Source organism: Mobula hypostoma, chromosome 2 (genome assembly GCF_963921235.1).
Source record: "Mobula hypostoma chromosome 2, sMobHyp1.1, whole genome shotgun sequence".
In the NCBI taxonomy this organism is placed as follows: domain Eukaryota; kingdom Metazoa; phylum Chordata; class Chondrichthyes; order Myliobatiformes; family Myliobatidae; genus Mobula; species Mobula hypostoma.
In genome coordinates, this window is record NC_086098.1 from 87,140,219 (window position 1) to 87,163,601 (window position 23,383).

General features: G+C 44.1%; 1 protein-coding gene across 4 annotated transcripts in view; it reads left to right on the forward strand.

Annotated features, from left to right (window-relative positions):
* The first annotated feature begins 2,313 nt into the window (after nucleotides 1-2,313).
* Nucleotides 2,314-23,383, forward strand: part of fbxo30a (F-box protein 30a) — a 35,430-nt gene continuing 14,360 nt past the window's right edge. The window contains exons 1-2 of one of the 4 annotated variants that reach the window (XM_063040030.1): nucleotides 2,314-2,383; nucleotides 19,338-21,477. In XM_063040030.1, the coding sequence (XP_062896100.1) occupies nucleotides 19,354-21,477 (2,124 nt within the window). In that variant the 5' untranslated portion in view covers nucleotides 2,314-2,383; nucleotides 19,338-19,353. Of the gene's footprint in view, nucleotides 2,384-2,448; nucleotides 2,690-18,570; nucleotides 18,600-19,337; nucleotides 21,478-23,383 lie in introns of those variants that run through there. The other 3 variants (XM_063040044.1, XM_063040034.1, XM_063040038.1) reach the window with 3 other exon arrangements.

The following is a 23,383-nucleotide window of genomic DNA, read 5'->3' on the forward strand; positions in this document are numbered from 1 at the left end:
AACAGCTTTAAAGTGCATTACTGCCACCTTCTGAACTGGAGTGTGGGTCAGGATATCTAAACCCTATATTAATTTGGATCAAATTCTATATAAAAAAAGACCTGTCTTCTTAAGAAACTGCACTATATATTTAAAGCAATAATTCTGTGATCCTTTCTGCAAAATATCGTTAGGTAAATTGTATTTTATTCCGTGATAACTTAAAAATCAACCATCCCCTCTCTTAATTATATCTTGGACACCTCATCTGTATACGCTCAACCGTTTCTTATTGATTACAATACCTACATCTCCCATTATTGTGTTTTCTTCATTAAAAACAATGCACTATTTAACCATGTGTGCCCCAACCTTAATCTCGATATCAGCACCTCTTGTCTCCTGCTCTTTCCTGCATTCCTCAACCATCCCACTTCTTTTTGGATATTATAGATATATTCCTATTCTCTCTTCATCCCATTGTTTTCTTCCCATTTTTTAATTACACTTCTGCTCGTCTAGTCGCCTCCTTAGCTAATTCATCCGCTTGCTCATTCCCTCTAATACCAAATATGCTGGAATCCACATAAAACAAATATAGATTCCCATCATTTTAAGTTCAAATATGATTTGTATTATCTCACACATAATGTCAGGTCTTGCCTCTGAATGCAAATCTTTTAGACTTCGGATTGTTCTGCTTGAATCAGCCAATACTGCGATCGGTCTCACTTCCTCCACCCAAACCTAATCGTATAGCTGCCATTTCACCTGTATACATCGAGAAATCTCAATTTATCCTCGCCTGCTTTTTAATGTTAAACTCAGGCACCATGAATCCTACCCCTAATCTACTATTACCATTTTTGAAGCATCTGTGTACATTTGTAATGTCCTTTCGAATAACTTAAGATCCATCTCTGGTGTTTCATACAGCCACGGAGATGCCCCAGGAAAAGGCATGCATGGCCTTATTACGAATTCCTGAACTTTCTGCTTTTCCTTCAATAGTCCATGCAAAACTTCTGATTTTCTTTCAACACACATAAAAGTTGCTGGTGAACGCAGCAGGCCAGGCAGCATCTCTAGGAAGAGGCGCAGTCGACGTTTCAGGCCGAGACCCTTTGTCAGGACTAACTGAAGGAAGAGTGAGTAAGGGATTTGAAAGTTGGAGGGGGAGGGGGAGATCCAAAATGATAGGAGAAGACAGGAGGGGGAGGGATGGAGCCAAGAGCTGGACAGGTGATAGGCAAAAGGAATACGAGAGGATCATGGGACAGGAGGTCCGGGAAGAAAGACAAGCGGGGGGACCCAGAGGATGGGCAAGGGGTATATTCAGAGGGACAGAGGGAGAAAAAGGAGAGTGAGAGAAAGAATGTGTGTATAAAAATAAGTAACAGATGGGGTACGAGGGGGAGGTGGGGCATTAGCACAAGTTAGAGAAGTCGATGTTCATGCCATCAGGTTGGAGGCTACCCAGACGGAATATAAGGTGTTGTTCCTCCAACCTGAGTGTGGCTTCATCTTTACAGTAGAGGAGGCTGTGGATAGACATGTCAGAATGGGAATGGGATGTGCCCCATCTGTTTCTTATTTTTATACACATATTCTTTCTCTCACTCTCCCTTTTCTCCCTCTGTCCCTCTGAATATACCCCTTGCCCATCCTCTGGGTCACCTCCCTTGTCTTTCTTCCCGGACCTCCTGTCCCATGACCCTCTCATATCCCTTTTGCCTATCACCTGTCCAGCTCTTGGCTCCATCCCTCCCCCTCCTGTCTTCTCCTATCATTTTGGATCTCCCCCTCCCCCTCCAGCTTTCAAATCCCTTACTCACTCTTCCTTCAGTTAGTCCTGACGAAGGGTCTCGGCCTGAAACGTCGACTGTACCTCTTCCTATAGATGCTGCCTGGCCTGCTGCTTTCACCAGCAACTTTGATGTGTGTTGCTTGAATTTCCAGCATCTGCAGAATTCCTGTTGTTTGTGAGTTTCTTTCTTTCCTTTTCCCAGCATGAATCTAAAAGCTGTGTGGTTGCCCCATCCCTCGCTTCTCACTTCAACCAGCCCACTCACCTCCTCCACTGCCCCTTTAGCCCGCCCTCCTCCTTTGACCACGCCCCTTTCTCACATCCCCTGCTCTGGCCCCGCCCACTCTCCCCCCCATCTAGACCCCGCCCCTATCATCTGATCTTGCCGCGAGAGATCGGCCCCGCCCCCGTTCTTATCTCCCACTGGCCCCGCCTCCGGGTTTATACCCCCTTTGACCCCGCCCCATCCGGATCGACACCTGCTCTGGGCCCGCCCCCAGACCCGGCTCGGCTCCGCCCCTCCCCTCCTCGCCCCACCCCCACCCCACTACTGGTCTGTAGTTGACGGCGGACGTGGAGCGCAGCATCGCGGCCTGGGTGAGTTTGTGGAACTGCTGATGGAACAAAGGCCGCGGCCTAGCCGGTTGCGTGACAGTGAATGCCGGGAGGCTCGGCCCCGTGCGGCAGCGTTTGGCTGTGGCCGCTGGCTGAGCTGGCGTCGCGCCCGAAGGCCTGACGCTGCTCTTTGCGGCCAGGCCAGGGAGACGGCCGGCTCTCCCTGCGTCTGAAAGTTCAGCCTGCGTGCAATTCAGTACCGAAGGCAAGGGCCCGGTATGAGGCCCGGCTGCCCGGATCCCCGGATCCCGGCGGTGAGAGTTGGCGGGAGAGACGCCTCCAGTTCGGGTAGTGACCTTTGGAGGGGCTTCTGCTTACAGGGGTGTGGGGGCAGGAGTGTGTTGGGTAGTACAGAGGTTGGGTGGGAGGTATGGGCTTGGAGAGTGAGGGAGAGGGGTGGTTATCAGGTGAAATGGGTAGTTGTGGGGTGGGTGAGGTGAGAGGGCAGGTTGTGAGAAAATCAAAATCAAGTCAGAATGAGGTTTATTGTCACTGACATATGTTGTGAAATTTGTTTAGTGGCAACAGTACAAGCAATACATAACATATTGCTATAAGTTACTACAAGAAATACTTAAAAAGTGAGGTTGTGTTCATGGGTCCATGGACCATTCGGAAATCTGATGGTGAAAGGGGAGAAGCTGTTCCTAAAACTTGTGAGTGTGGACTTAAGGCTCCTGTACCTCTCAAATGGTACTAATGAAAGAGGACATAGCCTGGTAATGGGGGTTCTTAATGACAGATGTTGTCTTTTTGATGCATCGCCTTTTGAAGAAGTTTTCAATAGTGCCCATGATGGAGCTGGCTGAGTTAACAACCCTCTACAGTTTTTTTTGTAATTCTGTGTATTTGTGCCTTCATACCAGATTGTGATGCGACAAGTCAGAATGCTGTCCATGGTATTTCTATAAAATTTTGATGGGAGCCTTTGACATACCAAATCTCCTCAAAATATAGCTGCTGGTGTGTGTTCTTTGTGATTACATTGATGTGTTGGGCCCAGGATAGATCTTCAGACACCCAGGAACATGAATCTGCTCACTCTTTCCACCGCTGACCTCCTAATGAGGACTTGAGTATCTTCTCCCAACTTTCCCTTCCTGAATTCCATAGGCAATTCCTTGGTCTTACCGACATTGAATGTGAGGTTGTTGAGACACCACTCAGCCAGTCCTCTTTGCCCCCTCGTTACTCTCTGAGATTCTGCCAACAACAGCTGTGTCATCAGGGAATTTATAGGTGGCATTTGGGCTGTGCCTAGCCCCACACTCATGAGAGTAAAGCAGTGGGCTAAGCACGCACTCTTGAGGTGCGCATATGTTGATTGACAGTGAGGAGGAGAGGGGCAAGTGTAGGGGTTGTTAGGTGAGAGGGGTTGTGTGGAGAGAGCCAGGTGCCTTGGGTGAGGTCAGGTGGGAAGGCTGGGTAAGATGTTGGTTGTGAACAAAAGGGGTTTGGTGAGGAGGGTGGATGTGTGGGTTGGGATGATTCGTGTCCTTGCCATCTGGATGTCTCTCTGTACGTCCTCCCTGTGGAATGAGGTGGTTTTCCCTTGGTGCTCTGGTTTCCTCCCACAGTCCAAAGACGTACCAGGTAGGTTAATTGGTCATTGTAGGTTGTTCCATGATAAAGTTAGGGTTAATCAGGTTTGTCAGTGGTTGTCGGGGCGGCGTGGTTGGAAAGGTCCGGAAGGGCATATCCACTCTGTCATAAATAAATCAGAATCAGGTTTATTATCACCGGCATGTGACTGAAATTTGTTAACTTAGCAGCAGCAGTTCAATGCAATACATAACCTAGCAGAGAGAGAGAGAGAGAGAAAAAATAATAAATAAAATAAAACATAATAAGTAAATTAATTACATATATTGAATAGATTATTTAAAAATGTGCAAAAACAAATACTGTGTATTTTTAAAAAAGTGAGATAGTGTCCAAAGCTTCAATGTCCATTTAGGAATTGGATGGCAGAGGGGAAGAAGCTGTTCCTGAATTGCTGAGTGTGTGCCTTCAGGCTTCTGTATCTCCTACCTGATGGTAACAGTGAGAAAAAGGCATGCCCTGGGTGCTGGAGGTCCTTAATAATGGACGCTGCCTTTCTGAGACACCAATCCCTAAAGATGTCCTGGGTACTTTGTAGGCTCAAGCCCAAGATAGAGCTGACTAGATTTACAACCTTCTGCAGCTTCTTTTGTTCCTGTGCAGTGGCCCCTCCATACCAGACAGTGATGCAGCCTGTCAGAATGCCCTCCATGGTACATCTATAGAAGTTTTTGAGTATATTTGTTGACATGCATTTGATGAAATAAAATAATAAATAAGAACAAAATGATGAAGTATAAAATCATGAGGTATGTCAGGAAGCTTTGTGGAGTCCTACGATTGTCATGCAGGTATTAATGACGAATATTGGGTTGCTTACAGGGCTATGGATAATTAAGTCATATATCGAATATTGTCAGGGTTATTGTTATGATTATTAATGAGAGAGTTTAAAAGTTTATGATCTGAGATTTGTAATATTGCAGTGGTTATATTTATAGTTATACGGTTAGGTCTATAATGTCGGGAATTTAAAAGGATGGGTGGTGTACTATTTTTCAGCTGTCAAAGTGAGAGTTAGGTGAACGGGTTGACAGATGTGTCATTTAGGACTCAAGATGAGACTTTCTTACAAGGTTGAAACGATTAATTTTTTTTTACCCCACACGTCTGTGTATGTTTTTAGATACTCAGTCTTATGTAAAGCCGAGGTGGATGGGTTTTTAGACATTGTACCAAGGGAGCAAGGGAGGTACAAAACATTGGACTTGAGCCTATTGAATGTCAGTCTGGCATCAAGGCACAGCTAATGCTGGATCATGCTTGCAAAACTTTCTGTTAGTATGGTGAGGGGATTATGAGGGTTATTTTGAGGATGGGTATTATTGGTGTATTCTTGGTTTAGATTGCACAGAGCTATGAATGTAAGAGTATTGTGCATAAGAGGAACGTGATACATATTTTCTGAAAAAGATCGCCTGCAAGGTAAATACCATCTTAGTGCAGATGTTTAATGACAACTTCATTGTCAGTACACTGGAATTTACCTAGGACATTGTCTTAGGTAAGGTTGTGGTAGTCTTCCAGAATGTTGTTTGATTTTCTACTGCACTGCATTATTCCTCTAACTGTCCAATATGGTAGTACATATAACACAGGGTGTAAAAATGAGCCCCTTCATGATTTTAACTTGAATCAATAGGGTTGAACTTAAAGTCCTGCTCCAATGTTAGTAGGGTATACACTAATGGTCGATGGGAGTTTGAACCACCTTCCCATATAGGTTATGTTAATCATTTATTTTTATTTTGTATAGAGATATAGCATGGAAACAGCCCTTTTGGCGAGCAAGCCACGCTGGCCCAGCAACTCAGCTATTTAACGCTAACCTAATCACAGGACAATCTACTAATTGGTATGTCATTAGAATGTGGGCAGAAACTGCGCCTCCTGGGGGAAACCATGCATTTCATGGGGAGAAGGTACAAACTCCTCAGAGATTGCTGGGATTGAACTCTGAGCTCTGACGCCCTGAGCTGTAGTAGTGTTGTGCTGACCGCTGCGCCAACTTGGCAGCCTTTTAAAATGGGATCTTTTGGGGTGGTACAGCAGCACAGCTCGTAGAGCTGCTGTCTCAGTGCCAGTGACTTGGATTCAATCCTGATTTCCCTTGCCGTCTGTGTGGCTTCCACCCACTGCTTGGGTTTCTTCTCATGTTTTCTCTTCCTCCCGCGTCTCAGTGATGAGGATTGTTAGGATAACTGGCCATTGTAAATTGTACCCAGTGAGTAATGTGAATGGTGGAATCTGAGGGGAGTTGATTCAATTATAAGGAAAACTACTGTGGGGTATGGGGCAGCCTGGTAGTGTAATCATTGTGGAGGACGAGCGATCGCTGATCAGGGTTCGATTTCCGCTGCTGTCAGTAAAGAGTTTGTACGTTCTTCCCATGATCACTTGGGTTTCCATTGGGTGCTCCAGCTTCCTCCCACATTCCAAAGACGTACGGTTCAAGTTAGTGAGTTGTGAATTGGTGCCGGAAGTGTAGTGACACTTAGGGGTTGACCCCCATCACATTGCAAACAATGATGCAAATAAAGCATTTCACTGGAAGTTAGACAAAGAAAGTTTATCTTTTACCGCTAAGGGACAGAATAGATTGTGTGCTGAATAACCTCTTTCAACATTGTATGAATCTGATGTGGGATGAAGCTTGATGAGGATCATTAAACTGTTTTATTTCTACAGGCAACAAGTGTACATACAGAGTAGCAATAAAGGCATTTTGCACTTAATAAATCTTGCTTCATTCTTAGAAGCAAGAAAAGATAATGAACCAAGAGGCCTTGTTTCCTTTTGTGGACTGATTTAGTTGTTTTCTGACTAATGTGTGAAGTGAATCTTTAGTTCCAGTTCTGGCTCTGATTTGCAATTTTTTGTTCACAATCCCATTTCTAAATCAAGGGCTTCATTTCATGTCTTTGTTGTCTTTAGATTGGAGTATTCCAGCACACACTGGCCAATGTCACTTGTTCTGCTGTGAGACCAGCCAGATTTCAGTTGTCCTGATTGCACTGTGTTCTGCTCTCACTCAGCCCTCTAACTTCCATTGACACCTCCTTCTCATCGTGATCTCCTAATCTCTCCACAAATGTGCCCTTCATTATGTAATCTTTAGTATTAGAGCTGAGTAATAAATGTTGGCTTGAAGTGATTTTTTCCAGATTTGCTGCCCCCTTGCCCCAAAAAATACTTCCAGGGAAGAACATCTACATTACTTGAACTTCTGCCTTCCATTTATCCACTTCACTATTGGCAACCATGCCTTGGATTGCCACTTCTTGATTTCCAGAAGCTCAGCCCTCTCTTTCTTCCTTTGAATACTCCTTAAAATCTATTTCTTTGACCAATTTGATAGCTTTCCTTAATGCATAACCTAGAAATGTTTGAAAAGGATATTTATAATGTCTTTCTGTTCCTGTGTAGCACTTTGGAGTATTTTTAGTACATAAAATGTACCCTGTAGATGGAACAAATACAAAGTGCTGAAGGAACACAGCAGGTCAAGCAGCATCTATGGAGAAAAATAAACAGTGGACATTTCAGGCTGAGAACCTTCATCAGGGGCCTTTTGGGTTTAAAGCGGCAGGAGCAGGCAGAAACAATGGATCTATCTGGACAGTCAGGTTTGTGGATCTTGGGTAGAAGTAGAAACAAGCAGTGTGGGGTAAGGGATTCGCGGTTGGTGGAATTGGATGGGAGATCAACAGAGTTGATGGATTTGGTGACGGTGGGGCCGTCACCAAATGGCCTGATACTCCTTAGTGAGATCCTCTTCAGGGGGTAAGTAAGAGGAGGTTGTCTGAGAATTGCTGCTTGACCTTGGGTGGAGATCAGTCCTGATGAAGAGTCTTGGACTGAAATGGTGATTGTGTATTCCTCTCCAAAGGCACTACTATACCTGCTGTGTTACAGCATCTGCAGAATCTTTGTGTTTATAGATGGAAGTTGCTTTTTTAATTCTGTCAGCCAGATGTTACCTGTGAGCTGCTTTTAAGTGCTGGATTTTCCATGAACCCCAAAGCCTTTTTTCTCTAATGGTGTTCTGTGTGAATTAGGTTATCCTCACCACAATGGGCTTGAATTCTTAAAACATGAACACAAGATCCTAGAAATACTCAGTAGGTCAGACCACATCTGTGGGAAGAGAAGCAGGTGATGTTTCAGGTTGAGAGCCTTCACTAGAAGGGCTTGAATTTTTGTCAACCTCAAGATGTCCTCTTTATAGGGATCTCACCCCTGTTTAATGTTGCTCAGTGGATTTGAAGTAAAATTATGGTTTCTGGTTGAATTACTTTGAAATGTACTGAGTAGTGGAATTCTCCATACTAGTTCAGGCAGTTGTTCATAGAATTACAGAAACGAGCTCCTTTGACTCATCTTGTCAATGCGGACTCTAATGCCTGTCTACCCATTATATCCCTACTGTTTGCCCCCATTAGCCCTTTATGTCTCTATGCCTTTTTTAAATCCCTGTCAAATACCTTTTTGAATGCCGTAATTGTGTCTGCCTTCACCATTTATGCAAGCTCCTAATGTGTTGTATGAAATTTCGGGCCTTTAAAAAGTTGTACATGTTTGATTTTTTTTTAAACACAAGCCTGCACTAATGTTGGTGTCACCCTAAACTAAGCATATCTGCCTGCATATGGTCTCTATCCCTCCAACTATTGCTTAATGCTTCTTAAATATCTGCTACCATTTCCCCTAAGAGTAACTTCCAGGAGCCTACCATCGTGTTTAAAAAAGTAAACTTGAGATAGCTGGTCCTGTTGAGCTTCTGGTCAGTGGAGACAGTTAAGATAGTGTCATTGAATGTCAAAGAGGAATGGTTGGAATCTGTAATGGAGATGGTCACTTTCTGGTGGTGGTAACATTATAAGCCACTTGTCACACTGAGGCAAATGTTGTTCAGGTTTGGCTGCGTGCAGATATTGCGAAACACGAGATTCTGCAGATGCTGAAAATCTTGAGGAACACACACAAAATGCTGGAGGAACTCAGCAAGTCAGGCAGCATCTATGGAGAGGAATTAGCAGTCGATGTTTCGGGCCAACACCCTTCACCAGTGGTGATGAAAGGTGATGAATGCCCACAGCATTGAATGTGGACATTGTTGCTTCATTATCTGAGGAAAACAGATAAACAGAGCCACTGCCTTAGTTCTGATCATCCAGATTCAGTCCTGATCTTCACTGTCTGGAGTTTGCATGTTTTCCCTGAGGTTTCAGCTTCTTCCCAGATCTTGAGATTATCTGTCCACTATAAATTTTGGCCAATTATTGGCAGAATCTGGTGTAAATTGCTGGGAATGTGTGGAGCGTATGTAACAGAGAACAATCAGTGAGGGAAGGGGATCTGTTAGCTAGCATTGGTGCTTTAAATGATGACCTTTCATAAGGAAACAGGAAGTATAAAGACAATTGAGCCTTGAACAATATACTGACATGTAAGTAAGTTCTGAGATTATGATTGACATCCGGCTATCTATCTTCCTTTGAGTTGGTTATGCCTACAGTCAGTGCCGAGACCTGTTCCACTTTGACTTCAGTCCTATGTGTGCTGCTTGTCACCTCAGAATAGAGGGATGTTCTTTCAAAACAGCAGTGAGGACCACCAATCTCTAGGAATATCCCTCCTGGCCAGGTAAAGAAGTCGGCTGTGAGAAGGCCCCCAGAATGACCCTCCTCTGCCCCAACTTTCCTCTACACCATCTAGAGGAGCCAGAGAGTGGTGGAAGCCAATTCATTGGGTATATTTAATATCAGGGTTTAATAGGTTCTTGATTAGTAAGGGTGTTGAAGGTTATGGAGTGAAGGCAAGCATAGGGCCTAATTCTGCTCCTCTGTCTTACAGCTGCACTCAATTAGATATTCCCAAACGTCAAGAGCAATCATTTACCTTGCCTCTGTAATTGGGTCTTATAGATATTGATGGCACCTGGTTGATTCAAACTGAGCAGTAGTGAGTATGTCACTGGATGATAACACCAGAAAACGTAGCAGATTTGGGCCATTTGGTCCATAGAGTGCTCTACCATTCCATCATGATGCAGATTGGTATGAAATTAGCTGAAAGGGTTTGTCCCTTTTGTGATATTGTCTGATCAAGTAGATCCAAGTGTCATTTAAAAAAAAATTCCTGTTCATGTATTTTCTTTTAAACAGACTTTATTAAAGCATCAGCAAAACACTTAAAATTAAAATATTGTTCTCCTTGCTCAGGATGTGGTCCAGTACCTGTGCTGTCCATCTGTTCCAGAAGCCCTATGTGAACCATTGGATACTGTGATCTCTCTCTAGGGATACCTGGACACACACAAACAAACTCCGAAGGAGTGGACCTGCCAGTCTACTGCCTGTCTCTATAAATATCCCTCCTGGCCAAGCACAGAGGCAGGCTGTTGAGAAGGTCCCCCTGAATGACCTTCCTCGCCCCATCTAAAGATGAAGGTTAACTTTATTTACTTGGATACCAGAGAGCCTGAATCGAATATTCAGTGGTTGCAGCCTCTCTCGTTCCTTGGACTTTTCCAGACCATAGAAGCAATTTTTCAGCAGTCCCTGAGCCAACTTAAAAGCTTGGGACTGCTTTGCACAGCACCCTTGAGGCAATATCAGCAGTATAATGGGGGAGAACTCGGGCAGAAAGAGATCTAAGCTGGGAATCCTCAATACCAGACAGCAGGAAACGATGAGCAAGTCTCAGTGTGTGGGAGCAGTCAATCGCCTCCACGTGGTAAGGAGGGCATTTCAAAGGGTTGGCTCCAGTTATATGGGAGCAGTTCTGGCTGAGCTTGGATCAGCTCAGTTGGTATTGCCCCATGGTCTTGAACCCCTTTGACATTCACAGTGAGGAGGCTGATGCAGGCTCTGGCTGTGATCCTTGAAGTTGCATAATTTAATGCTGTACTATCTTTTCCACCTCCCTAATAATTGGGGCAGGTGGCACTCAGACTGAAGGCTTCCGTGTCCCAGACTCTGAAATGGTGCTGATGCAGCACGGTAGTGTGCAGTGCTGTGCAAAAGTTTTAGGCACATGTAAAAAAAATCTGTAAAGTGAAGATGCTTTCAAAAATAATGAAATGAAAAGTTCCTAAATATCAAAAAGATTGCTATAAAAAGCCATAAACAGTAAATAAAAATAAATCAAATCAATATTTGGTGTCACCACCTTTTACCTTTAAAACTGCATGAATTCTATTGGGTACACTGTCTGCAGTTTTACAAGAAAATTGGCTGGTAGGTTGTGCCAGATATCTTGAAGAACTTGCCGCAGTTATTCTGCAGACTTCAGCTGTCTCACTTCTGTTTCTCCAGGTAATCCCAGGCAGCCTCGATAATATTGATATCAGGGCTTTGAGGAGCGCATACCATCTGAAACCATATTAAAAAAATCTAGAGTACCTAAGAATTTTGCTCAGTACTGTACTGGTTAGCATAAAACTACTACAGTTCCAGTGACCTGGGTTCAATTCCGCTGCTGCCTGTTGAGAAGTTTTATGTTCTCCCTCTGACCAGTTGGGTTTCTTCCGGGTGCTCTGGTTTCCTCCCACGTTCCAAAGAAGTACGGGTTAGTAAGTTGTGGGTGTGCTATCACAGAGCCGCACACCATGGAAACAGCTCATCAACCATCAAGCACCCATTTATATTAATTGATAACATTTTATTCTGAGCACTTTCCTATCAACTCTTCCCCATATTCCACCACTCATCTTCACACACAAGTGGCAACATACTGCAGCCAATTAGTCTGCAAACTTGTGTGTCTTTGGGGTATGAGAGGAAGCTGGAGCATCTGGAGGAAGCAGTTAATGTAACGCTTTACAGCACCTGTGACCCAAGTACAATTCCGATGCTGTCTGTAAGAAGTTTGTAAGTTCTCCCTGTGACCGCATGGATTTCCTCCAGGTGCTCTGGTTTCCTGCCACGTTCCAAAGACGCATGCATTTGTGGGTTCATGGTCCATAAGGGTGTAATTGGGTTGCATGGGCTTATTGTGCTGAAGGGCCGTTACCATTCGGTATCCCAAAATAGGCAGGCAGTGATTAGTTTAGTTAGCTATTTGATTAATAATTCAATTGGTTTGGCACAACATTGTAGGCCGAAGGGCTTGTCCCTGTGCTCTACTGTTCTATGATTCCAGCGTCTGTAGTCTCTTATAGTTCAGATGTCGACAGGACTCAGTACTTGCCTATTTAGTGACTCTTGACATTTCTAAGTGAGCAAATCAGCTGAGACACTGCTTTCTGAGCCTTAATTTGGGGGCAAAGAAGATTGAATATTTACTTCAGTAGGGTAGGTGCACATTTTGAGTATTTGTTGGGTTGAGGTGTTTATGATAGGAATCATTAAATGGGAGTAGTTATTAACATCTACTCAGCTGAGACACTGCTTTCTGAGCCTTAATTTGGGGGCAAAGAAGATTGAATATTTACTTCAGTAGGGTAGGTGCACATTTTGAGTATTTGTTGGGTTGAGGTGTTTATGATAGGAATCATTAAATGGGAGTAGTTATTAACATCTACTCATTAATGTATCAATTACATGGCAGTGGCAGAATGTGATGTTGCTCCGTCATCCTTGATTAATTCAGAAATAATGTTGCATTTGCTCAATAGGTAAGGTAATATCTGCAGAGGGACAACCAGGGAACCTTTCAAATTGGTGATCCTTTGTTACACATCTAAATCCTTCCAAATATGAGCAGTTTCATGGATCACATCATATGAAAAATCTTAGGTGCCTGTTTGTGTTTCACTGAAACCTGAATGAGGAGAAAAGTTGGGAGGTAAAATTATCGGGGAACAAAAATGCTGAATGAGTGTTGCAGGGCTGATTCTAACATGGTAGTGCATTGGCTAGCATAATGCTGCCAGCGTTCTGAGTTCAATTCCTGCCACTGTCTGTAAGGAGTTTATGTGTTCTCCCTGTGGCCGTGTGGGTTTCCTCCGGATGATCTGGTTTTCTCCCACATTCCATTGCAAAGACATACTGGTTAGTAAGTTGCTATGTTGGTGCACGCCGACACTTGCTCCTCAGCATATCCTCGAACTGTGTTGGTTGTTGATATAAACGATGCATTTCACTGTATGTCTTTATGTACAAGTGACAAATAACAGCTAATCTTTAATCTTTAAGTGTTTAGAATCAATCTTGCAACACTTCTGCCAGCAACACAGTGCTCTAGATTTGTCCTTCTTCCCCTAAAAACACTTAATTAACCAGTTGGCTCAGAGTGCAGTGTACCTGAGGGTATTTTCATTGCCATGTTCATGTGGGAGAAGCACTCGCAAGTTAACAGAATGTGGCAGAATAAGCTGTGAATATTCGAGCTGTTGTTGGCCGGTAGTGAGGTGGCATCCACTCCAGACTGCAAGGCAAATAGTCCTAGGTTTGAATCTGGCTGGTTCCTTGCACATTTTCCATCTGTGTTGGGTTGAGCATTGAGGTAGCAACTTGGTCTCATTAAAAACAGACAAATGCTAAGGAAATGGCAAAAAATGCCACCCGATGCACAACAAGGCACGAGAAAGAACAACGAAAATTAGAGCTGTCACCATTTTTGGTATCATTAGTAGTCTTCTGACCATAAGACAAAGGAGCAGAATTAGGCTATTTGGCCCATTGAGTCTGCTACACCATTCCATCATGGCCGATTTATTACCCCTCTCAACACCATTCTCCTGTCTCCTGAGTACAGGCCCAGAGCCACCAAATGCTTCTTGTACGCCAACCATTTCATTCCTGGAATCATTTTTGCGAACCTTCTCTGGACCCCCTCCAATGTCAGCACATCCCTTCTTTGATAACAGGCCCAAAACTGCTCACAATATTCAAAGTGTGGTTTGACACATGCCTTATAAAGCCTCAGCATTACATCCTTGCTTTTATGTTCTAATTCTCTTGAATGTGTGGCTGAGAAACTGGTGCAGGGAGCAGGGATTCAGATTTCTGGATCATTGGAATCTCTTCTGGAGAAGGCATGACCTGTACAAAAGGGATGAGTTACACCTGAACCTGAGGGGGACAATATCCTTGTGATCAGGTTTGCTAGAGCTGTTGAGGGTTTAAACTAATTTGGCAGAGGAATGGGAACTGGGTTGATAGGGCTAAGGATAGGGTTGTTGGTTTACAAGCAGAGGTGGTATATAGTGAGGCTGTCAGGAAGGACAGGCAGATGATAGGGCAAAATTGCAGTTGGTGGAATGAGTTGCAATGTAAAAGGGTGGATAAAATCAAAAGGGGTGTTGGATACAGGATTGAAGGTTTTATATTTGAGTGCACACAGTATATGGAGTAAAGGAGATGATCTTGTAGCACAGTTAGAGATTGGCATGTATGATTTTGTGGGCATCACTGAGGCATGGCTGAAAGAAGGTTATAGTTGGAAGCTTAACATCCAAGGATACACATTGTATTGATAGGTCAGGCAGGTAGGCAGGGGGAGTGGAGTGGCTCTGTTCAAAATAAATGAAATCAAGTACTTAGAAAAAGTTGACAGGATCAGAAGATGTAGAATCCTTATGGGTAGGATTGGTTCTGGAATGGTTACAGAATACTGGAAAATTGAAAATGCCACTCTGTTCTTCAAGAAGGGAAGAAGGCAGAAGAGTGTAAATTACAGGCCAGTTAGCTTGACCTCAGTGGTTGGAAGACATTGGAGTCGATTATTAAGGATGTGGTTTCAGGGTACTTGGAGGATCATGACAAAATAGGCATCAGCATGGTTTCCTTATTGGAAAATCTTTCCTGACACACCTGTCAGAATTATTTGAGGAAATAACAAGAAGGATAGACGCAGGAGAATTGGTTGATGATGTATGCTTGAATTTTTCAGAAGGCCTTTGACAGGGTGCCACACATGAAAATGCTTAGCAAGAGCCCATGGTATTACAGGATTGATACTAGCATGGATAGTGTATTGGCTACTTGGCAGGAGGCAGAGTGGGAATAAAGGGAGCTTTTTCTGACTGGCAGCCGGTGACTAGTGGTATTCTGCGGGGGTTGGTGTTGGTCGGTGATTTGGATGATGCAATTGATAGCTTTGTGGTCAAGTTTGCGGATGATATGAAGATAGGTGGAGATGCAGGTAGTGCTGAGGAAGCACTGCAGAAGAGACTGCAGAAGGATTTAGACAGATGAGAATGGGCAAAGAAGGGGCAAGTGGAATACAGTGCTGGGAAATATAAAGTCATGCACTTTGGTAGAAGGAATATAAGCTTTGACTATTTTCTAAATGGGGGTATGGGGTGGAATTCAAAAATCAGAGGTGCAATGCGACTTGGGAGTCCTCATGCAGGATTCCCTGAAGGTAACTTACAGGTTGTTTCAGTGGTGAGGAAGGCAAATGCAATGTTAGCATTCATTTTGAGAAAGCTAAATATAAAAGCAAAGATGTGATGCTGAGGCTTTCTAAGGCACTGGTGAGGCCTCACTTGGTGTATTGTGAGCAGTTTTGGACCCCTTATCTAAGAAAGGATACACTGACATTGGAGGGGGTTAGAGGAGGTTCATGAGAATAATTCTGGGAACGAAAGGCTTATTGTATGAGGGGTGATTGACTCTGGGTCTTTATTCACTGGGGTTTAGAATTACTGGCGATTGCATTGAAACCTATCGAATGATGAAAGGCCTAGATAGAGTGGATGAGGAGAGGATGATTCCTATGGTGGGGGGAGTCTAGGACCAGAAGCACAGCCTCAGAATAGAGGGATGTCCATTTAGAACGGGAACGAGGGGGAATTTCTTTAACCAGAAGGTGGTGAATCTGTGGATTTTGTTGCCACAGGTAGCTGTAGAGGCCAGGTCATTGGGTGTATTTAAGGCTGAATTTGATAGGTTCCAGATTGGTCAGTGTGTGAAAGGTTGTAAATGTTTTCAACAGAGCCACACCACTCCCTCTGCCTTCCTGCCTGTCCTATCAGTACACTTCCCTACACTGTATTCCATACACCACCTCTTTGCCCATTCTCCTAACCTTTCTTAAGTTCTGCTTGCTTCCTCAACTACCTGCCCCACCACCTTTGTTCATATAATTTGCAAATTGGCCATGAAGTTATTAATTATGCCATCCAAATCATTGGCATATAACATGAAAATAAGCAGTCTCAACACCGACCCCTGCAGAACACCACTAGTCACTGATAGCAAACCACAAGAGGTTCCCTATGTTCCCAGTATTCGCCTCCTGCCAGTTAGCTAAGCTTTCCTTTCTTTCCTGTATTGCCATGGGCTCTTATCTTGTTAAGCAGCCTCATGTGCGGTACCTTGTCAAAAGCCTTCTGAAAATCCAAGTAAACAACATCCATTGACTTGTTTTTTTACTCAAAGAATTCCAACAGATTTGTCAGGCATGATTACCCCTTAAGGAAACTATGCTGATTTTGGCCTCTTTTACCATGTGCCTCCGAGTACCCCAAAACCTCATCCTTAATAATGGACTCCAACCTCTTCCTAACCACTGAGGTCAGATTAATTGGCCTATAATTTCCTTTCTTCTGGCACCCTTCTTAAAAAGTTAATTAATATTTGCAATTTTCCAATCCTCCAGAACCATTCCAGAATCCAGCGATTCTTGATAGATCATTACTAATGCCTCCATAACCTCTTCAGCTACTTCTTTCAGAGTCCTGGGGTGCAGTCTATCTGGTCCAGGTGACTTGTCTACCTTCAGATCTTTTGGCTTCCCAAGTGCCTTCGGTAGTAGGAAGTACACTCGCTTCTGACCCCTGAGATTTGAATTTTGGGCACAGTGATGGTATCTTCCACAGTGAAGATATTCTTAAGCTCACTCACCATTTCTTTGTCTCCAGTGGTCTGATATTCATTCTCCAACCTTGCTTTTACTCTTTAAACATCTGAAAAAACATTTGGTATCCTCTTTTATATTATTGACTAGCTAACTGCATTCATTTTTTCTCTCTTTGTGATTTTTTAGATGCCTTTAGTTGATTTTTGAAAGCTTCCCAATTCTCTAACTTCCCACTAATTTTTGGTATATTATATGCCCTTACTTTTATGCTGTTTTTCTGACGTCCCTTTTTAGCCATGGTTGCCTTGTCCACCCTTTACAATGCTTCCCGTTCTTTGTGAGGTATCTATCCTATGCCTTTCGAATTGCTTCCAGGAACTCCCACCATTTCTGTTCTTCCATCATCCTTGCTATCCCAGCTCTGCTTGTGTGTTTTCCTATTGCAAAGTCAGCTTTCATTTCTATAGAATCATTACCTTAGTGAAAATATCCCAGGGGACTCCACAACATGCAGTCAAGCAAAATTTAAAACCAGGTCACAATGGGCACAGTGGGTAAGTGGCGAAAAACCCGGTAAATTAGATTTTCACAGAGTGTAATGGACTTATTCACAGAGCATGGAAGACAGTGGAGAAGGGAGGGAAACTAGGGGTGTCAGAGGCCAAAGTTGTAGGAGGTATCTTAGGTTTAAGGTGAGGAGTAAGAGGATTAGAGGGGACATGAAGTTTTTTTTCACCCAGAGGTTGGTTACAGTGTGAATACTGAAAAGGTGATACTTGCAATCAAGACGGACATTTGAATATCACTATGGCATAGAAAGCTATGGGGCCCGGTGGTGGTGAATGGGACTGATACAGATTGCAAGGACATGTTGTTTTGTTTCTGCAATCTAGCAACTGTATTGGAGGCCCGTAACTGTGGCAAGTCATTCTTTACTGTACAAACCTTTGCTTCCTACTCCCTGGTTTAATAGATACCTATGTGACAGTGTTTGCTCTTTTGTGAGGGACCTACATTTGCCTTCATGTTTTATATCCATCTGTATTCAACTCTTCATCTATTTTTATAATTTCTTGCTAGTTTAATCTCATTTTTTCACTGCTATCATTTTCTTGGACATCTTTTGGGAAATCTGGAAAGGCTCCTATATCAGGTCCTAAGCAAGAAAAGAGGAATAACCAACAAAACAGTGAACAAAGTTTACAATGCTCTGTCCTTTGCTCACCCCAACCCCTCCCACTGGGCACAGGAAAGGACACAACATTGTAAAGGCAGAGGTGAAAGGTGAGAAAGAGAGCATTAAAATAGTTGGCAGTAAATGTACAGCACAGGAGATGGAAGGAGGTTAAAACAATTTTATTATGAACATATTAGGGGTATTATTGACCAACTAACGCTGTTTATATCATCCACTTGGGTAATGAGGAAGGTGGTGGGTCACAGGCTGAGAAATCAGTTAAAGGCTTCTGTCACTGTTCCATCCCAAAGCCTCGAAACAGGCCTGTGAAGCTTAACACTTCACAGAGCTGTGATTGGAGTTCAGTTTCTGCCACCGTCTGTAAGGAGTTTGTACGTTCTCCCTGTGACCACATGGGTTTCCTCCCGTATTGCAAAGACGTATGGATTAGGATTAGTGAATTATGGGCATGCTATGTTGGCACTGGAAACATGGTGACGCTTGTGGGCTTTGACCCCAGCACAGTCCCTGGACTGTGGTAATGGTGCTAAATGATGCATTTCCACGTGCATGTGACAAATAAAGCTAATGTTTCTTCCTTTCAAAACACTTTATAGCCTAGAAGTATTTATGGAAGTCTCGTCATATTAAAAGAAAAATCAGCAGGTATTTATTCATAGATCTGCGCACATGTGGTAATTAGTTACTGACTGCGATCTGTTTCTGTGATATGATTGAGAGAGAAACATTGGTCAGGACACCAGGGATAGTTTTTTCCTCTCTCTCCTCTCCCAAAAAATCATTAATGCTGAGATGGAACTTTAATATCTTATTTGAGATGCAGCATTTCCAATAAGTGACACATTGAAGACAGTCACAGGGAGTTGTGTGTGTGTGTGGCTGACCCTACAGCCATTTGAATTTGGTGAGAGTGCTGGTGACTGGGCAGGTGGGGATAAAACAGTGTCAAGAGAGTTAATCCCATCACGCCTGCACTGGCAGAATGGTCACCTCCAGTTCCTATGTAACAGGCTTGCTTCCCCTGAACCGTGGGTTTTAACGTTACTGACATTGACTTGTGATTCATGGGCAGCACAGTAGCATAGCAGCTCGCATAATGTATTACAGCGCCAGCGATGGTGGGGAATCAATTCTGCCGCTGTTCATGAGGAGTTTGTATGTTCTCCCTGTGACCACGTGGCTTTTTACCCACATTCCATAGAGGTAGGGGTTAGTAAGTTGTAGGCGTGCAAGGTTGACACATGGCAACACCTATAGGCTGTCCCAGTACATCTGCGGATTGTTAGTGGTTGATGCATTTCACTGTATGTTTTGATGTGCATGTGACTAATAAAGCTAACTCCAGTTTTATTAATATTTGTTCAATCAATTGTCTGTACACAGGGCTGGACCGGATACAATGGAACAACACCTGCACTGCTTAAACTGCGTAAGCCGGCGCTGTATGGTCCGGCCGGAGGAGAACGTGTCCTGCGACCTGATTGGCTGCCCCTTGGTATGTGGCGCTGTCTTCCATTCCTGCAAAGCAAGTGAACACCGCCTGCTGTGCCCGCTTGAGCGGGTGCCATGCCTTAACAGTGAGTTTGGCTGCCCGTTCATCATTGCACGGAACAAGCTTGGCGAGCACCTGGAGCTCTGCCCCGCTAGTGTCGTCTGCTGCACGATGGAGTGGAATCGCTGGCCAGTCAGCTACGCTGACCGCAAGTCGTATGAGAGCCTGAGCAAAGACTGCGATGGGGTAGAGCAGCTGGACATGGCATTGGCCCTTCAGGACCAGAGAATGCTGCTGGAATCGCTCAAAGTGGTAACTACTGCCTCAAGTCCAGCTGCTAAACCATTCCGAAACGTGGAGCAGGCTCCTGTTGTCCCGGCGCTGAGGGATGAAGCTCCCTCCAGCAGCTTGCTGTCTGCCAATGAAGAGGCCTACAGTGAACTGTATCGGGCAACGGTTGAAACCACAAGGACTTTAGCAGTGGCCCTCGACCTCTTGAACAATGCTGCTAAAGAGCCAGAGGAGTCAGTGAACAGTCAATTGCCTGAGGAGTGGGCTGAAAGAGATGGAGATGTTCAGGCTGATGAGGAGGAACGAGCTAAGGAGCTGCACTGTGCAGAAGACAGTGATCGCCGCAGAACTGTTGCAGGAGGAGGAGCGGAGGGTAGCACAGAGCATGGCTCTATGGTAGGGGGGCTGCCGTGGAGAGACTGGGGTTTGTATGTGGAGGAGAATGGGCTTCATGCATTGTCGGGCATGGTGACTGGAGCAGATGAGAGAGTAGGTGGATGCATTCAGGTAAAGACAAGTTCCTTGTGCAATGGTTTCCACGAGGCAGATGTGGATACTTCCACGCTGGATCCACAGGGAATAGACTCGTATGATAGTGACCAGCCAGCAGAAGAGGTGATGAACGGCTCGTGTCATGTAAATGACATTGACGATGGTGGCAGCCCTTCGGAACCTGATCACTTCTTGCCTGTCTTCGCACAGCTGCTGACCGTGGAGAGCTTGTTGAATGCGGACCATCTCCAGGAGGGGCCCCTGCTTTCTGATGCTTGTGGAGTGGGGAAGATAGCTGGTAGGTGTGGGGAGCGTCAGATGTTGAAGAATGCCACCACATTCAAGCTGTTCGAAGGACACAATGGTCGTCGGGCATACCTGGGTGACACAAATTGGTACAGAAGGAAAATGGAAAGCAAAGCAGTGGATACGTCAGACCTGGAGGTAGATGATGACCCTCTGGAGCTTCAGGGGATTGACCTGATCACTGCTGCTTTGTTGTTCTGCTTGGGAGACTCTCCTAGTGGTAGAGGGATTTCGGACAGCCGCAGTGTTGACGGAAGCCACATTGATTTGGGCACGCAGACTTTCTCCTTTCCAGCAGCCATATTAGCTACCAATACCATGGTGGGAGAGATTGCTTCAGCATCTGCATGCGACCACGCAAACCCTCAGCTGTCCAACCCGAGCCCCTTCCAGACCTTGGGGCTGGATCTGGTCCTGGAATGTGTGACCAGGCACCAGAGCAAGCAGCGGTCCATGTTCACTTTTGTGTGTGGTCAGTTCTTCAGGAGAGACGAGTTCCCTTCACACTTCAAGAATGTGCACGGGGACATTCACGCCGGCCTCAATGGCTGGTTAGAACACAGATGCCCTTTGGCCTATTATGGCTGCACCTACTCTCAGAGGCGTTTCTGTCCTTCCACCCAGGGCTCCAGAGTCATTCACGACCGACATCTGAAATCCTTTGGAATCCAGCCTTGTGTGCCATCCATTTTGTTGGACACGCCGGAGTGTCGGACTCCCAGCACAGGACTGGCAGTGGATCAACTGAGCAGACTGCCCTTTGAGATTTTGCAGCACATAGCTGGATTTCTAGATGGGTTCAGTTTGTCTCAGCTCTCAGAAGTTTCACATTTAATGAGGGACGTGTGTGGGAGTCTGCTGCAGGTCCGGGGAATGGTTCTCCTACTCTGGGAAAAGAGGCACAACATTCATGGACATACTTCTTGGAAAACAAAAGGCAAGGTTTGTGATCTTTGTTTTCAGTTTTCCTCTTTTTCAGATGTGTGTAAGCTATCTAAAATCCTCTTCAGGAACAGAGACCATGAGATGTAGGAGCAGAATCAGGCCATCAAGTCTGCACCACAATCTGTCATGGCTGATTTATTATCCCTCTCAACTCCATTCTCCTGCCTTCTGCCCATAACTTTTGAAGCCATTATTAATCAAGACCCTATCAGCCTCTGCTTTAAATATACCCAGCGATTTGGTCCCTACAGCCGTCTGTTTCAATGAATTCCACAGATTCACCACAAACTTTAACTATCTTGCTCAATGGGAGTAGGTTGATATGGTTAAAAAAAGGTCTCTCCTTTCAGATCAGTGCATGAAAAATAATTAAGGTAATTTGCGGCCTTTGTCAATGTCACTTTGTTAAATATACTTAAGAGTCAAAATTGTCTTGGAAGCCTTTTGCAAAAGAATTGTAGTCTATTTTAAGTTGGGTGACCAGCAAGGGGTGTGCAACAAAACTGGCTTAAGAGTTGTTCAATAAACAGGGTCAAAATTTATTCCATCATCCTTGGGGTTCCCCGCACACTTCAAAAACATGCCCGATTACGTTCATGATGACCTCAATAGCTGGTTCGAGCACAGATGCCCTTCAATTTGCTGCAGTACAGATATTGCCTGTACCTCGTCTCTCCTCTGAATTTTGGTCTGCCTTTGAGTGAAGGGGGATTGCTCTGTTAACTGACATTGGTGGCTTAAAATTATGATCACCTCTCATAAGGAAACAGGAAATATAAAGATAATTGAGCCTTGACCAATGTACTGACATGTAAGTGAGTTCATCGATCTTCCTTTGAGTTGGTTATGACTCCAGTCAGGGCAGAATGGACACTTTGATCTGCATTGACTTTAGTTCTATGTGGGCTGCTAATAGCCTCAGAGTAGAAGGAAGTCCCTTTAAATCAGCGATGAGGAAGAATTTGGTGGTTGGTGAATCTGTGGAATTCATTGCCACAGATGGCTGTGGGGGCCCAAGTCACTGTGCATATTTAAAGCAGAGGTTGATAGGTTCTTGATTAATGAAGGAGTCAAAGATTATGGAGAGAAGGCAGGAGAATGGGATTGAGTGAAAAATTAATCAGCCATGATAAAATGGAGCAGCTTCAATGAGCCAAATGGCCTAATTCTGCTCCTACATCGTATAGTGTTAGTGTTTTATAGATTTGTATTCTTTCTAGTTAAAGGGTCTTTCTGCACAGACTGCCTAAAACAGTAGTGATCCTTGTCAACCTGTTGCAATTTTGCTTTGTACTTTTCTATAACTAAAATGTTACTTGTCTTTTTTGTGAAGCTTTTACTGCATTGACGCAGTTGAGAACACTGGGTCTTACTGGAAACGGAGCAGTGTGGTAACAAAGCTTTCTTTTAAATGGTGCTAATCTGTTAACAATTTCAAAGGATTAAGCAATGTGTTTTGACTCAAATCTCCAGAAATTGTTGCTCGACTTATCTCCCCCTTGTGCCTTTTTCAAAATATTGCACATTAATTGGCATTAAACTATCACAGAAAGTCAAGGCCAAGCCATGAAAGAATTGCTGTTTTAATGTATAATTAGTTGTCAATCAACATGAGCAACTTTTAAATGGAAGTTGTACCCTTGACGATAGTTGATTTGCTTTGGCAGATTTTCAAAAAAGGCTTGTTTTGCTGGCTTTTCCTTTATTTAATCTTTACCTTTTTGGGTAGACTATAATTCATTTTATTTCTCAGTTTATTTTCCTTTATCATACTTCATTCCATTTGGTTGAAGAGTTACGCGGTTTATCCTGCTGTTTATTGTGGTCTCAGGTCTCACCCTTCACTGGTTTCACTGGCATTTCCAGCAAATTATGTTGCAGAGGACTACCATAACTCACGTTG